At 54.0% G+C, this 12,497-nt stretch overlaps 1 protein-coding gene across 4 annotated transcripts in view; it reads right to left on the bottom strand.

Annotated features, from left to right (window-relative positions):
* Positions 1 to 12,205, bottom strand: part of AFAP1L2 (actin filament associated protein 1 like 2) — a 94,326-nt gene extending 82,121 nt beyond the window's left edge. For 2 of the 4 annotated variants that reach the window (XM_036075691.2, XM_078077087.1), the window contains exons 1-2: positions 11,743 to 12,205; positions 6,248 to 6,301 (exon numbers count right to left, since the gene is read on the bottom strand). In XM_036075691.2, coding sequence (XP_035931584.2) covers positions 6,248 to 6,301; positions 11,743 to 11,758 — 70 coding nt within the window. In that variant the 5' untranslated portion in view covers positions 11,759 to 12,205. The remainder of the gene's footprint in view (positions 1 to 6,247; positions 6,302 to 11,742) is intronic. The other 2 variants (XM_036075693.2, XM_036075694.2) reach the window with 2 other exon arrangements.
* Between the last annotated feature and the right edge of the window lie 292 nt (positions 12,206 to 12,497).

The raw sequence follows: 12,497 nt of genomic DNA, 5'->3' as shown, positions 1-12,497 counted from the left end.
TTCCAGCCAGGGAAGGAATCTATACGCACGAACACACGGCCACCAAGTACGAAGGCACAGAGAAGGGCTGTGTGCGGTGCAGTGAGGGGTTAAAGGCTTCAGGGGGGTCAAGGTGTCAAGGCTGAGTGAGCCTTGACAAATAAGCTTGGAGTCTGGAAGTCACTCCACCCCAACAGAGCAGTCTCTTGGCACTCTTACTTTCTCTCTCCCGGCTGCCTCAGCCTCCCCAGGGCAGACAAATAAATCTTGTTGTTAGACAGCAATCGTACCCTTGGAGGGCATTAATAGCTTTAGGAAGTTTGAAGAAAATGGGGCCAATTGTCACCTGACACCCCCTCTCCTCTGACACGAGCGCGCGCGCACACACACACACACACACCCCACTCACGTCTGATGTTTGTGAAGAGAAGGCTCTCACCAGCCTCTTCCCAGTTCACCACGACCCTGCCAGCCACACAGGTTTAGGGCTGCAAGAATGCCAGGAGGGGAGGAAGACAGACCCCCAGATCAGGGTCCCTGCATCCCTCCAACCCACCACAGGCGCTTTCCAGCACAATCCCCGACCCCCCTCCCCCAAGTCAGCTGCCCTGCGGGTATCAGGAGTCAGGCCGAGCTGGAGAACTGAGGCTGAGAGTGACCAGAGTGCATGGAGTGCGGGGCCCCGACTCTCGCTGCCGGTCTGCGCTTACGTCAACAACATCCGTGGGCCTCCCTGCAAACCTGGGCGCACCGCGGTCCTCCCCTTGGGGTCAGAGAAGCCAAAACCCCCACACTAAAAGATGCACCAGGGAACTCCAGTCCCGAAGTCTCTCCAGGTCCAAGCGGAGGGCTGGAGGGCGAGGGCAGGGGAGGGAGTCGTGCTTCAGAAGGATTTGATCTCAAAAGCAGCCACAGACTGAATTCCCCCTCTGAGAACAAAACGGGCCTTCCCCGGCCTTCCCCACTCCCGGGGGAACCAGTGCGTGGCGGGCCCAGAGCGACACCTGGACCCCATAACTCTCAGAGGTCTGCTCCCAGCCCGAACAGTTTCCAGGGACACACACCCAGCCACCAGCACATGGGCGGGAGATGGACGCCTGCCCGCTGAGAAGCCAGGAGGTCAATGGGAAAAAATTATTTTCGTCAGTGTTGAGCCCTCATGTTTGGAACTTTTATCCAAACTGCGGCACTGTTCTCATGCTCCCCCTGTGCGGACGCCAGGCCCTCCTCTGATGCTCACTGCCAGGGAGCTTGGGGGGGGGGGGCGATGGGAGGAGCCCCCACCCCTCGGAGGTTAGCAGGTCCCAGGGCCGTTTAAGGACCCGCACAGGGAGGCCAGGAATGCTCTTTCCTGGGAATCCGAGCCACTGTGGCACTAACCTGCGCTGGGCCCGGTGGGATGGCTGGCCAAGTCCCGGGGTGAGCTAATGGCGTGGACCATGAGGCTTGGAGAAGGCGGCCTTCTTTGCATTAGGCCATCTGGAACGACACTTTCTAGGGCCTGAGGAAACACCAGGGGCTATGCTGAACAGGGTTGCACTCTGGCCGCCTCTGCCAGGAGGGAATGAGATGCTCTTTGGCTGAGAGCAAGCCCCACTTTCCCCACCCCGGCTCTGAGGTCATCAGCTCCCCCTGGGGAAGCTTAGGATTCTAGCCATGGCTACTAGAAACGAAAGCCCGACAGAACTAGAGACCTGGGGTCCGGGGGGGGGGGGGTCGCTCTTTCTGGGTCTTTCTGGCCTCAGGTTCTCAGAGGGAATCCCTTTTCTAAACTCAAGACTCAGGAGACCTGAACAATGGATATGGCAGGGAAAGAAAAAAAAAAAAGAGAGAGTGGCAGAAAGTCAAGAGGGGAGAATGAGGGAATGAAAGGAGAGCATGGAGGGAGCGGGAGAGAGAGGGAGGGAGGGAGGGAGGACGCCGCCTGCACAGGAGCAGGAACGAGCCTCGTGTGTGGTGCCGAGAGGGGGCCTGGAGCACCTCACACTCGCACTTGCCTGAGACGGTTCTGTCATCAGCCCAACTCACTCTGCCACAGGCTCACTTCTAGGGCATCTGGGATGCTGCGAACTGGAACCAGAGATGGGCTTCCACCATCCCCAGTGGGACACGAGCCTCCCCCGGCTCAAGGACCTGCAGCGGCTGCTCTCTCAGGAGATCCCCAAGAGCTCCGGACACCAGGAGCGGTCACGGTCCAACTATGCTGCGGCCGTGCAGACACCTGCACGAGGCCATCCCACACCAGGGTGCTCAGCCACCGTTCCAGCGATATCGACTGCAGGGACCCCATGTCTAAAACGCACTAAAAGGCACACAATCCAACTCGACCATGACCATCATGGACCAGCCGCACTGCACTGGGCATTCGAGCAGCAAGTGTGTGAGGTCGTCTGACACTCGCCACTTCAGCCCAAGATCTGCCACGTCCCCAGCCTTTATTTCCTTCCACTTGTCTAGAGGGGAGGCCGCAAAAGGCCAGACAATGCAAAGGGCGGTGGGGTGGTGACCATCTCAAGCTCATAAGGAGCCTGGGATTGTAACCAAGAATATCCACCCCTTGTGGACCCAAGGCCACAACGATGAAGAGGCGCTGTCCCAAGCAAACACACCACCCAATAGGTCCCAGCCCCGACATCAGGGGTACCAAGCACCCTAGCAGAGTTCCTTCCAAAAGGACCCGTATTTGAATTTTAGTAAATCAGCTCAATATGTTCCAGGACTGTGGGTATTAAATAAAAGAGTCAGTGAAACCTCCAAACAATAAGCTCATTCAACACAATCTCTTTCTCTCCCCCCATCTGGGGACTTGAATACAGTCAACATGAATAAATCCTGTTGTGTAAAAACTGGGGGAGAAAAAAAGGGGGTGGAGGATGGAAGGAAATGGCAGGGTTCCCACTTGCTGGTCTAACAGGGAGGCTAAGATCATCCCCACAACCCACAAGGATGCCAGCGGGCCGGGGTAGCCCCGGGGTGATGGTGGCAGCAACTGCGGTCCAGGTAAGGAAGTACCTGGAATTTCCCCACCCAGGCATTCCCAGCTTCGCTTCTGCAGCCTGTCCATTCTGGAACTCGAACTAGCAGTGGACCATTGGGCTGCCCCAAACCTCGCCTTTCCTAGGTGGACCCACGATAAGCTAGGCCTGACCCTGCCTCAGGGATGTTTCACTTTGAATACATACAAAACATATTTCCTACCTCTTTCCCTCCCCCTGCAGCAGCCCCCGACAAAGTCGAGACGATGAGAACTAAGGACTGCCCCAGCAATTCTTCCTGAATACCCTAAGAACAGGTGAACAGACCTGCCTTTGTGAGCGACTAGTGGCTCTGTGCGTGACTACTGGCTTAGATAGATTCGTGAGTAAGAAGAGTTGCGTGCGGGAAACTCTATGTAATTCATGGTTGAACGTGATCTAGGCCCAGATTTTTCTCATGGATGGAAGTTCTACAGCCTTTCAACACGCTGTATTTAAGAACGATGGGAAGACACAGGATCAGCTCCCCAGGTTATAGATCCAGACGCAACTCGCCTGAGGAACAAGCCAATTCAACACGGGTTTTGATTAAGCAAACAAACAACAGAAACCACCAAGATCTTCAGATTCCATCAGGACCACCAGAGTGCTCCTCTTCTCATAGAATCCCACATCCCATCTCCTGCCCTGGTGCCTAGGAGACTTCCCCTGTCTGGAACCAAGAGGACCGATCCCTTACATCATATGGAACTAGGTGCACTATTTTGCTAAATCATGGGTTCTCCCTGCCTCAAAATCATTCCTAGCCAGCAGAGACAAGCAGGACTTCCAAAAACAAAAAGTCAGCCAGGAAGGAATTACGGTGCAGATTTGGGTACTCAATTCCAATTCAACAACTTTATTGGTGAGGGGGGAAAAAAAAAAAGACTTGCAGGAAGGCGGCCAGATTCAATACATTAGATCCATGTGTGCAGCAGCGGAGTTCCCAGGGTGGGAGCCCAGAGCTAATGCTTCACTATTCCATGACCCTCCTGGGCTCATCTGCTGTCTGGGTTTAGGAGAATGGTTTTTCCTTCTCTCTAAATAGAGGGTGAGCTTCCACCCTCACACTGTTTGGGCCTAATGGAAAAAGTCTCTTGCACTTAGGATGCTGTCAAGCAGTCCATCTTTTTGTTTTCTACCCAAATTCTTCACTCCCTTCTGCTATACCTCTAGATCGCTGAAGACAGGAAAACACAGAGACCTCAGATTCTGCTTACAACCTGTGATGGCCAATGGGACACTCAATCGCCACAGCACCCCAAACTGCTAGGGTTTTATTTATTTTTAAAATTTTGTTTATTTGAGAGAGAGAGAATGTGTGCACAACCAGTGTTGGGGGGTGGGGAGAGGAACAGAGGGAGAGGGACAAGCAGACTCCCCGCTGAGTGAGGGACCTGCCGTGGGACTCAGATCACGACCTGAGCTGAAATCAGGAGTCAGACACTTAACCAACTGAGCCACCCAGTCGCCCCACAAGGGTTTGTTTTAAAGTCAGCTTGCTGGAGGTATAATTTACACACAGGGGAAGAAAAATGCCCTGCACACTATACACTTCTGAGTTTTCACAAAAAACCTGGAACTATGGAACCACTACCACTATCAAGATCTGAGCCGTAAAGATTTCTATCATTCCCCAAACTTGCCACGTACCCCTTTGTGGTCAACCCCTTCCCTCAGCCCTGGCAACAATGGCCTGGTTTGCTTTCCCTCTAGTTTTGCCTTTTCCAGAAAGTCGCATAAACGGAATCATGCAGTGTGGAAGATTTCTGAGGCTGGCTTCTTTCACTTAGCACATGGGGGATGTATCTTAGGTACAAACTGTTGGTTTTTAAGCTTGGGACTCTTACTTTCTTGCCAAGGACATGAAATGATTGGCTCTAGCTCATCTTTGCTATGGAGGAACCAAATTCTTGATTTCGGGCCTTTTAAATAAAGCAGAGGCCTGGGAACAGGGTGACCTCCCCTCTCCATCCACAGAACTACAGGATTTCCTGGGACTTGGGGCTTTCAGGGGCAAAATCAGGAAAGTCCCAGACAAACGGGGATAGTTGGTCACTCTCCTTGGGACAGCCACATCCGAGGGCAGGGCTGCACATCTGCCCCGCTCAGATGCCTCTGTGAGCAGCAGGCTGCTCGCTCTGAGCTAACAGCTGACTGTCCTCCCTCGGTTTCATCGCAAGCAGAAGGCCAGTATGCAATCTGCTGCAGCTGAGCCCCTGCACAGAGCTCACACTCCAAGAGGCCTGCAGCTGTCTTTGAAGTCCCCGGGAGGGGCTCAAAAAAGTGAGAAAAGCACTCAGGGGTGTGTTGAGAAAACAGCAGAGCAGGGCTCCCGTTGGTGTCGGCTCCCACCCCAGGCCTCCCCGGTATGGGACTGCACAGAGACATGGGACATGAAGATGCTCTGGGCTCATTCTGCTTTCACTCCAGTCCAATGCTGGCTCCTACTTTTCTATACATTCTATACATTCTCCTCGCCCTTCCTCCCCCAGTGGGGTTTTTCATTTGGAGACTAACTAGGGAGAAGGGGAGAGCCAAGAAATAGAAAATGAGTATAAACAGCTTGAAGTTCTTGTTAGAATTTAAGGGTTTCTCCTAGATAAACTTACCGAGACATCAGAGAAAAGTCAGGCAAGGCCATGATATGAGGCTTGAGAATGAGCAATTCCGTGCCCACCTCCTTTCCAGCTGACTTGAGAGAAATACACAGATGTTCTCTCTCGGAGAGGCTAGTTTACCTGGGAACTGGCTGAGCTTCCCCAACTCAGAGCTCCCGACAGCTTGGAAAAGCATGTGATGGGCACAGCTCGTGCCCACATTAACAGAGGATCCCCCCTCAACACACACACAAGAAGGCGGGAAATGCTGGGGTCACAACCATGTCCTAGAGGCCTCAGGCTAGCTGTTCCCCTGGACCCATTTAACACTGCCCCTTCTCAAAGTATCTGCCAGTAGCTCTTACCATTTATTCCACCAAGCGGCCTGTGAGGCAGGTTAGTAATCATTATCCTCACTTGTACAGATGAGGAAACAAGGCCCAGAGAGATTAAGTGACTTGCCCAAGGTCGCACAGCGAGTTAGTGGCAAAGGCCAGATTAGAACCCCGAGCCCCAGAGCGCCCAGGCCAGCGCCCAGCTCCACAAGATCCCTCAGCCATGGGTCCAGAGCAGGGGCAGAGCCAGGTCTGCACCCTCGGGAGCCCTGGAGGCCAGGTGAGCTGCTGCAGAGAGCACAGGCAGGCTCATACTCACAAGCAGAAACCTGCAGGATCCTTCTCTGTACCAGCAGACAGCAACACCCCTGTGCTGGAACAGACAGAAATAAGGCTCAAGTCGGGAAAGCCAAGGGCCACCGCCGTGGGCTTCTGTCTCCACTCATGGGATGTGGCTTTGAGATTTTGCTCCATTTCCCTTTGGGAACCAGGTCTGCTCTTGAGAGCCAGAGCATCAGACGATATGCGCCGCCGATGCCCGGAATCATTCATTCCCTCATGCCCCAGTTATGCCCCGGGGACCTAGGTGCTGGCAGTGTACCAGGGGCTGAGGGGGAGGGGCGCCGGGAGGAGAAAGACAAGATTTCAGTCTTGAAGGCATTCAATGTGACAGAGGAAACAGACATCTAAGACAAGGTGACATTAATTCACCTATGATATACCAGGCGTGGACGAGGTTATACCTCAAGTAGTGCAGGAACACAGAGGGAATCAGGGGAGGCTTCACGGAAGAGGAGGCACGTGGACTAGGCCCTGAAGATTGAGGAGCGTTTCACTGAGCAGCTAGTCCCTTCCTGGCTAAAGGGACACGGAAAAGGAAGTGGTCTGAAATTGCTTTGAGTACTTCTTTCTAAATAAACCCTTGCTGTTAAGTAGAACAGGAATTCTACCCTTTAGAAACTCAGTTCTCAGGGATACTGCATCCTGTGTGACTTTGAGTTGTTGCTTCATCTCTTTAGACCTCAGTTGACCCGTCTGTCAAACGGGAGTGAATAATCCTGTGTTTCGGAGGGTGGCTCTGGCCTTCCCTAACAATCTTTGGAGATGCGTTCACACACAAGTCCTTGAGGAACAAATTCCTCACATGGCCAATGGCAGTCTCTCTCCCACTGTCCGTGACTCTCGGCTCTTGCCAGGAAATTGATTTTATTTATAAGAATCACAACCCTAAGCTGACCTTCGTTGGGCTATCCACATTCCCTCCCTCATTTCCCTCTCCTCAAGACATCCTCCTCCAAAGATTCCTCAGTGACCACAGAGCAACGAGCGTTGAAGAGTGCTTGGAAAGTCAGGATAGACCAACACTGGAGGCTGTTTTCTACATGGGGAAACTGAGGCCTGGAGAGCTCGGCGACTTGTCCAAGGAAACCGAAGGCACAGGTCTCCGCATTCCCAAGCCACCGCTTTCGTCCTCACGCCATGACTGCTCTGCTTCCTGCTTCGGCCGGGGCCTGGGCAGACGTGCCATCCTCCCTCAGCTTGGGGAAAGTCTCCCATCGCTGAATGACAGAAGTCTTTGGAGAAACATTTCCCATCATTAAAGGGATTTGCAAGAAAACTGGCACAGCTTCCTACGCTTTGAAGCTGGTTGGCCCCTCCTGGCCCTTTAATTGTACTTGGCTCCAGCCCAGTTCCCAGAGCTCCTACCCCTTCAGAAGAGGGGAAGGGCCCACAGCAGAATTCCCGCCACCACCCAGCCTGGCCCTTCAGCACCAAAGGGGACCCCTCCGTATTTCGGTTTCAGACCATTCCACTGCCAACGCATCAAGGACTCCCACACTAAGAGCTTCAAAGTCAAAAAGGCTCAAGGTCAAGTCCAACCACGAGCAAACCCTGAGCTTGGGATTGGGCAGCATCCCTTTTGAGATGGTTTTGAAGCAGTGTTCCCACAGCCTTTAAAGCCTAGGACAGCTTCAGGAGAATCACGTTCGATTTCTGCAGGTACCACAGATGTGGTTAAAGCACATCACGGGAGTGTGGAGGGGGTAGCAGTCTTACTCCCCGCTTGCTTTTAATTTTCCAGGGGAAGAAGGTGGGTATGTAACTGCGTATCTTTTCTCAGGGGTTCTCAATTTTGGCTGCACATCAGAACACCTGAATACCTAAGCCCGTCCCTAAGCCAACGGAGTCAGAAGGTCTGGCGTGGGGCCTACGTACCCCTGTTTGTTTTCAAGTCCCCTGATGGTTCCCATATGTGGCGAAGGTTAAGAACCACTGCCTGAGGGACAGTTTCAATAGGGAAAAACCTGAGCTCCTAAGCATGGAAAACACAAGATCCAGATGATTCCTCTGAAATGAATATCATCAATCCGCCCATCTCTCTTAGTTGGTGTTTCTTTTTCAAACCTTCCCTGACCACAGATCGCAGCACTCCCAGTTTAGGCTTTCAAGAATTTTTACTGGCTTGACTCTTCCCAGCTCATCTCTGTCTTGCAGTACCTTAGAACAAAGTGCCCTCTCCCGGGAATGGAGTGATCGGACTCAGAAGCAAGCAAACAAAAACAGAAAGAGAAGGATGACACCTTCAACCAATTACTGTGATCCAACTTAAAGCGCATAGCTCAACCATGACTGCTCAGATCCAAGTGTGATGCAAATTCAGGACGCTTCCGCGGGGGGACGGTCCAAGTGCAATCCACAGATAGTAGGTCAGTCCCATTTGGCCCTGGACACGCTCACCAGCTGGAAGAGCAGTAGGAACCAGAATCCTTGACCACATGGTGTGAGTTCAGCCAATGGGCACCGTGATCCAAGGGTGCTCTTATGAGAGTCATAAATATGTAAAGATCCAAGGATGGGAACCTTTTCAAGGGCCCCTGTAGATGCTGGCACCGCTTACACAACACGAAAGAGATTCACATACAAGAAACAGCAGCTCCGCCATCACTTTTTGTGAGAACTCTTATAAAAGCTCCATCTCTCTGGGAAGACACCCCTACATAGTCTCTCCCCACCCCTACCCCTAGCTTTTGCTTGAGAGCATCCTGGCTATCTAACAGAATGACTTCGATGGGATGGGGGAAAAGTTGGAAATGTTTCTACGTTAGACAGAGGGTGCTATTCCAACCACCCTTTAGCTCCAGACCTCTCTTTACATCCTACAAAACAATGGAAAATCAGCTGAGCCTAAAAATGACAGGCTCGTATTGGAGGATACACAATATGTATCACAGGCTAGGGAACATGGAAAACAATTTCTCCTATATCAACTGCTTTATAAGACTTACAAATTAAAAAAAAAAAATTTTTTTTTTTTTTTTTGAGAATCTGGACACAACAATGAGGCATTCTACCTATTTGGGAGAGCTCAAAATTGGGAATTTAGAAACACAGCGCCCAGATGAGAAAAAGCAGTAACAAAATTTAAAAGTGTCACAAATGAGAATTCTTCTTCGTAATTTTTATATGTTCTAAAAGCCCAGGTAAATCTTGCTTCTCCGTTTTACTTTGTTGTTAAAAAGATACCTAGTCATTCCATAATTATTTAATCTTACCTTAAAAACAAAGACACCTTCAACCTCTGATGAGCAAGAGAAGACTACGGATGCCAGTTAGAGCTGCCCTGGTTAATCTCAGACTGGGCCCACCTGCTTCATTTTGCACAGACCAACTTTTCAATTCAATGAGAGTTCAAAACACAAGTCATCGGTTTCTCAAAAGAATGGGGACTTCTAAGTTCCTGGGGTGGGGGTGGGGGATCCCTAAATTCCTCAGCTGAAAGGTATAGTTAGTAAACATTAGCATTCACTCCCTCTCCAAACAGGAAAAGATGAGTTCGATTAGCTTCTGCAATCCAGATAATTCTCAACTGTATCCACTTATCACTCTCTGATTTACTGCAAAATGATGAGGCAGATACATGTGTTACCAAAAACATAAACACACTGAAATGGAAACTAAGTTTCCTTCAGTTGGCAAAAATCCCTTAATACTCCAGGGTGGGAGGATTTTAAACTCCCAAAACAAAAAGATAACTAAAAAGACTTTCTCAGGTCAAGGGCCAAGTCAAAAGCTATTAATACAAAAAGCTTCTGATAATAATGGGCATTTAGAAAGAAGACCCCCAATGTTGTAATTTGCCCTAACTTGGATTAATATGCGGATTTGAGAAAGCAGCTTGTACCCTGGACCTTCAAACCCGAGCCAGCACTCCCTCACTTCCCAATTCAGAAAAGGCACACCCTGAGTTAAGAGGGACCTCAGAGGCCACCCGCTTCCAGCTTAAGTCCTGAATTCCCTGCGAGAGTCCCTCCCAAAGGGCGAGGGGCAGGCAGAGTGGGAGAGGGAGCAGCAAACTGCCATTTTACAAAGCGAGGGGCTGTGGCTTCCTCAAGTGTCCTGAGACCACATAAGGGAGCATTCAGTCATCCCAGCACAAAACTGACATGATCTCAGCAGAATCTGGGACGAAAAAAAACCCACCCGGTTAGAAATGAGAGAGGCGCTCCAGGGAGGGTTCACAGAAAGAAACCAAAGATTGCCAAGTAATTTAACACTGTCCCCCCCAGTCGGCTTCCCGGGCCGTTGGCAAAGACCCTCTCCTTCTGCATGAAGTGCTGCCTAAAATGTAAATCTTTCACCCTCACCTGCAACCAGGTGACCCAGATGAGAAAAAGCAGTGGGAAAAATCAACAGACACGATTAGTTTAGGGAACTCAAGCCAGTCCCAGAAGGTTCCTTTATGTCAGTCTTAGAAACGAGAAACCAGTGGGAATGAGATTCCTTGGGAATCTGAGCATTCTCCTTTATTACCCTCTCCCAGGGGAAAATAAATATAGAAACAGTATTTCCTCTCGCAGGTTTGGCAGGGACGAGTCCAGGGCAAGGGAGCGCAAGAGACTTTCCCAAATGAGATGGGGGTAGGGGGCGTCCGCAGCGCCCCGCTTAAGGGGCAGCTCTTTAAACTCTCTTTCCAAAAGATCTTTAATCCTTGGCTTCTAGACTCCGGCACCGGGGTTCCGAGCACCGGCGCGAGCCGGGCTGCGGGCACGACACGGGCTCGTCCGCCCACCAGGGTTTGGCCAAGATCCCCGCCCTCGGCCAAATCTAAAACTTGCCCAGCAGCGCACGGAGCTGAGCCTCCGCGCGCTCCACCTGCCGGGCATCCCGTTCGGCCCCCCAGCCCTTCACTTCGCCCGACCCCTGTCTGGGGATGGAAAAGCGAAGGGCTCGGAGAGAGACGGTTACCGGAGCGGCCGGAGGACTGGAGCAGCCCAACCCAGCGGGAGCGGAGCTGCGCGACCAGCCCCCACGCCCCCCCATGCTCAGGCTCTTTCCCGGGGTCCGCGGGCAGCCCTGCACTCCGGCGGGCGCCGGGGCCAGACGACCCAACGACTTGCTCCTTTGCCCCCAAGCAGCGCACCGCGGTTCCGAACTCACTCAGGGCCTCCTTGGCTCCCGCATCTTTTCGGGGCGGCCGGCGCTTGAGAGGTGGGTCGCCAAGCGCACCCTCTCTCCTCTGACAGGTGGGAAGCCTCGCCACGCCGACCCCCGCCCTCCGCGCCCGGGAGGGTCCGAGAGCCCGGGCCGCGGCCGCCACCTAGGAGCCCCGTCGTCGGGCCCGCGGCGCCGCCGTCGCCCGGGTCTTCGGCCCAGGTCCAGGCTGGGCGGGCGCCGCCGGTTCTGCTCACCTGAGTCCCCGCGGGCCGCGGAGCGCCAGCGCTGCCGCCCCCCGCCGGCCCCAGCCCTCCCAGGCGGCGCGGTGCGGCCGGAGGGTGCCGTGCGTGCGCGCCGCGCCGGGACCCGCGCCCTCACCTTTGTACCGCTCCATCGGGGCCGCGGCGTGCGCTCCCGGCCGCTCGGCTCCGGCGCTGCGCTCTCGGCGCTCGGCTCTGCGCCCGGGCCGCCGCGCTGGCCCCTCCCCGTGAGGTCACGCTCGCCGCCCGACCTCCTGGCGCGCCGGCCGCGCCCGGGGCTCTCGGACCCCCTCTTCGCGCCGCCCCCGCGGGGGAAACTCCGCCGCCGAGCCCCACGGCGCCCAGCTCCGTGCGCGTCCCGGGCCCGGCCCCCCGCCCGCGGCCGCCTGGCGGTTCCTTCCTCCTCGTCGGGGGCCCGGGGGCGGCGGGAGGGCGCGAGCCTCGGCTGGGCCCGAACCCTGGGGGAGGTTCTGGCGAGGGGCCGGCTCGGGCGGGCCTACAAGAGCAGTTCTTCCAACCGCGGGGCAGCAAACCCACTGCGCGGAGGAGGAGACTGAGGTCGAACCCGGGAGGCAGAGGCGTGCCTAGAGCGCCTGGCTCTTGGCCCTCGGGCCAGCGCGCTAATGCCTTGGCTTCCTCCAGAGGCGACCGGGGGATGAGGGTGGGGACACCCGAGCCCTGCCCCCGCTCCTTGGGAATCGCTCCAACCCCCGTAGCACTCACTCTGGGCAGCCACCACGCCCCCGGTCGCAACACACACATTAGGGCGTCTGAAAATGTCTACTTGCTGCCTTCTACAGGGACCCAGGCGCCCTGGGAGCCGTTGTTCTAGGATCTCGTGAGGACTCGAATTCCTAGAGTCGTCCGGACAAG

This window comes from Halichoerus grypus, chromosome 7 (genome assembly GCF_964656455.1).
Source record: "Halichoerus grypus chromosome 7, mHalGry1.hap1.1, whole genome shotgun sequence".
Classification (NCBI taxonomy): domain Eukaryota; kingdom Metazoa; phylum Chordata; class Mammalia; order Carnivora; family Phocidae; genus Halichoerus; species Halichoerus grypus.
Note: the sequence above shows the minus strand (reverse complement) of the source record. Positions and strands in the feature narration are given on the sequence as shown.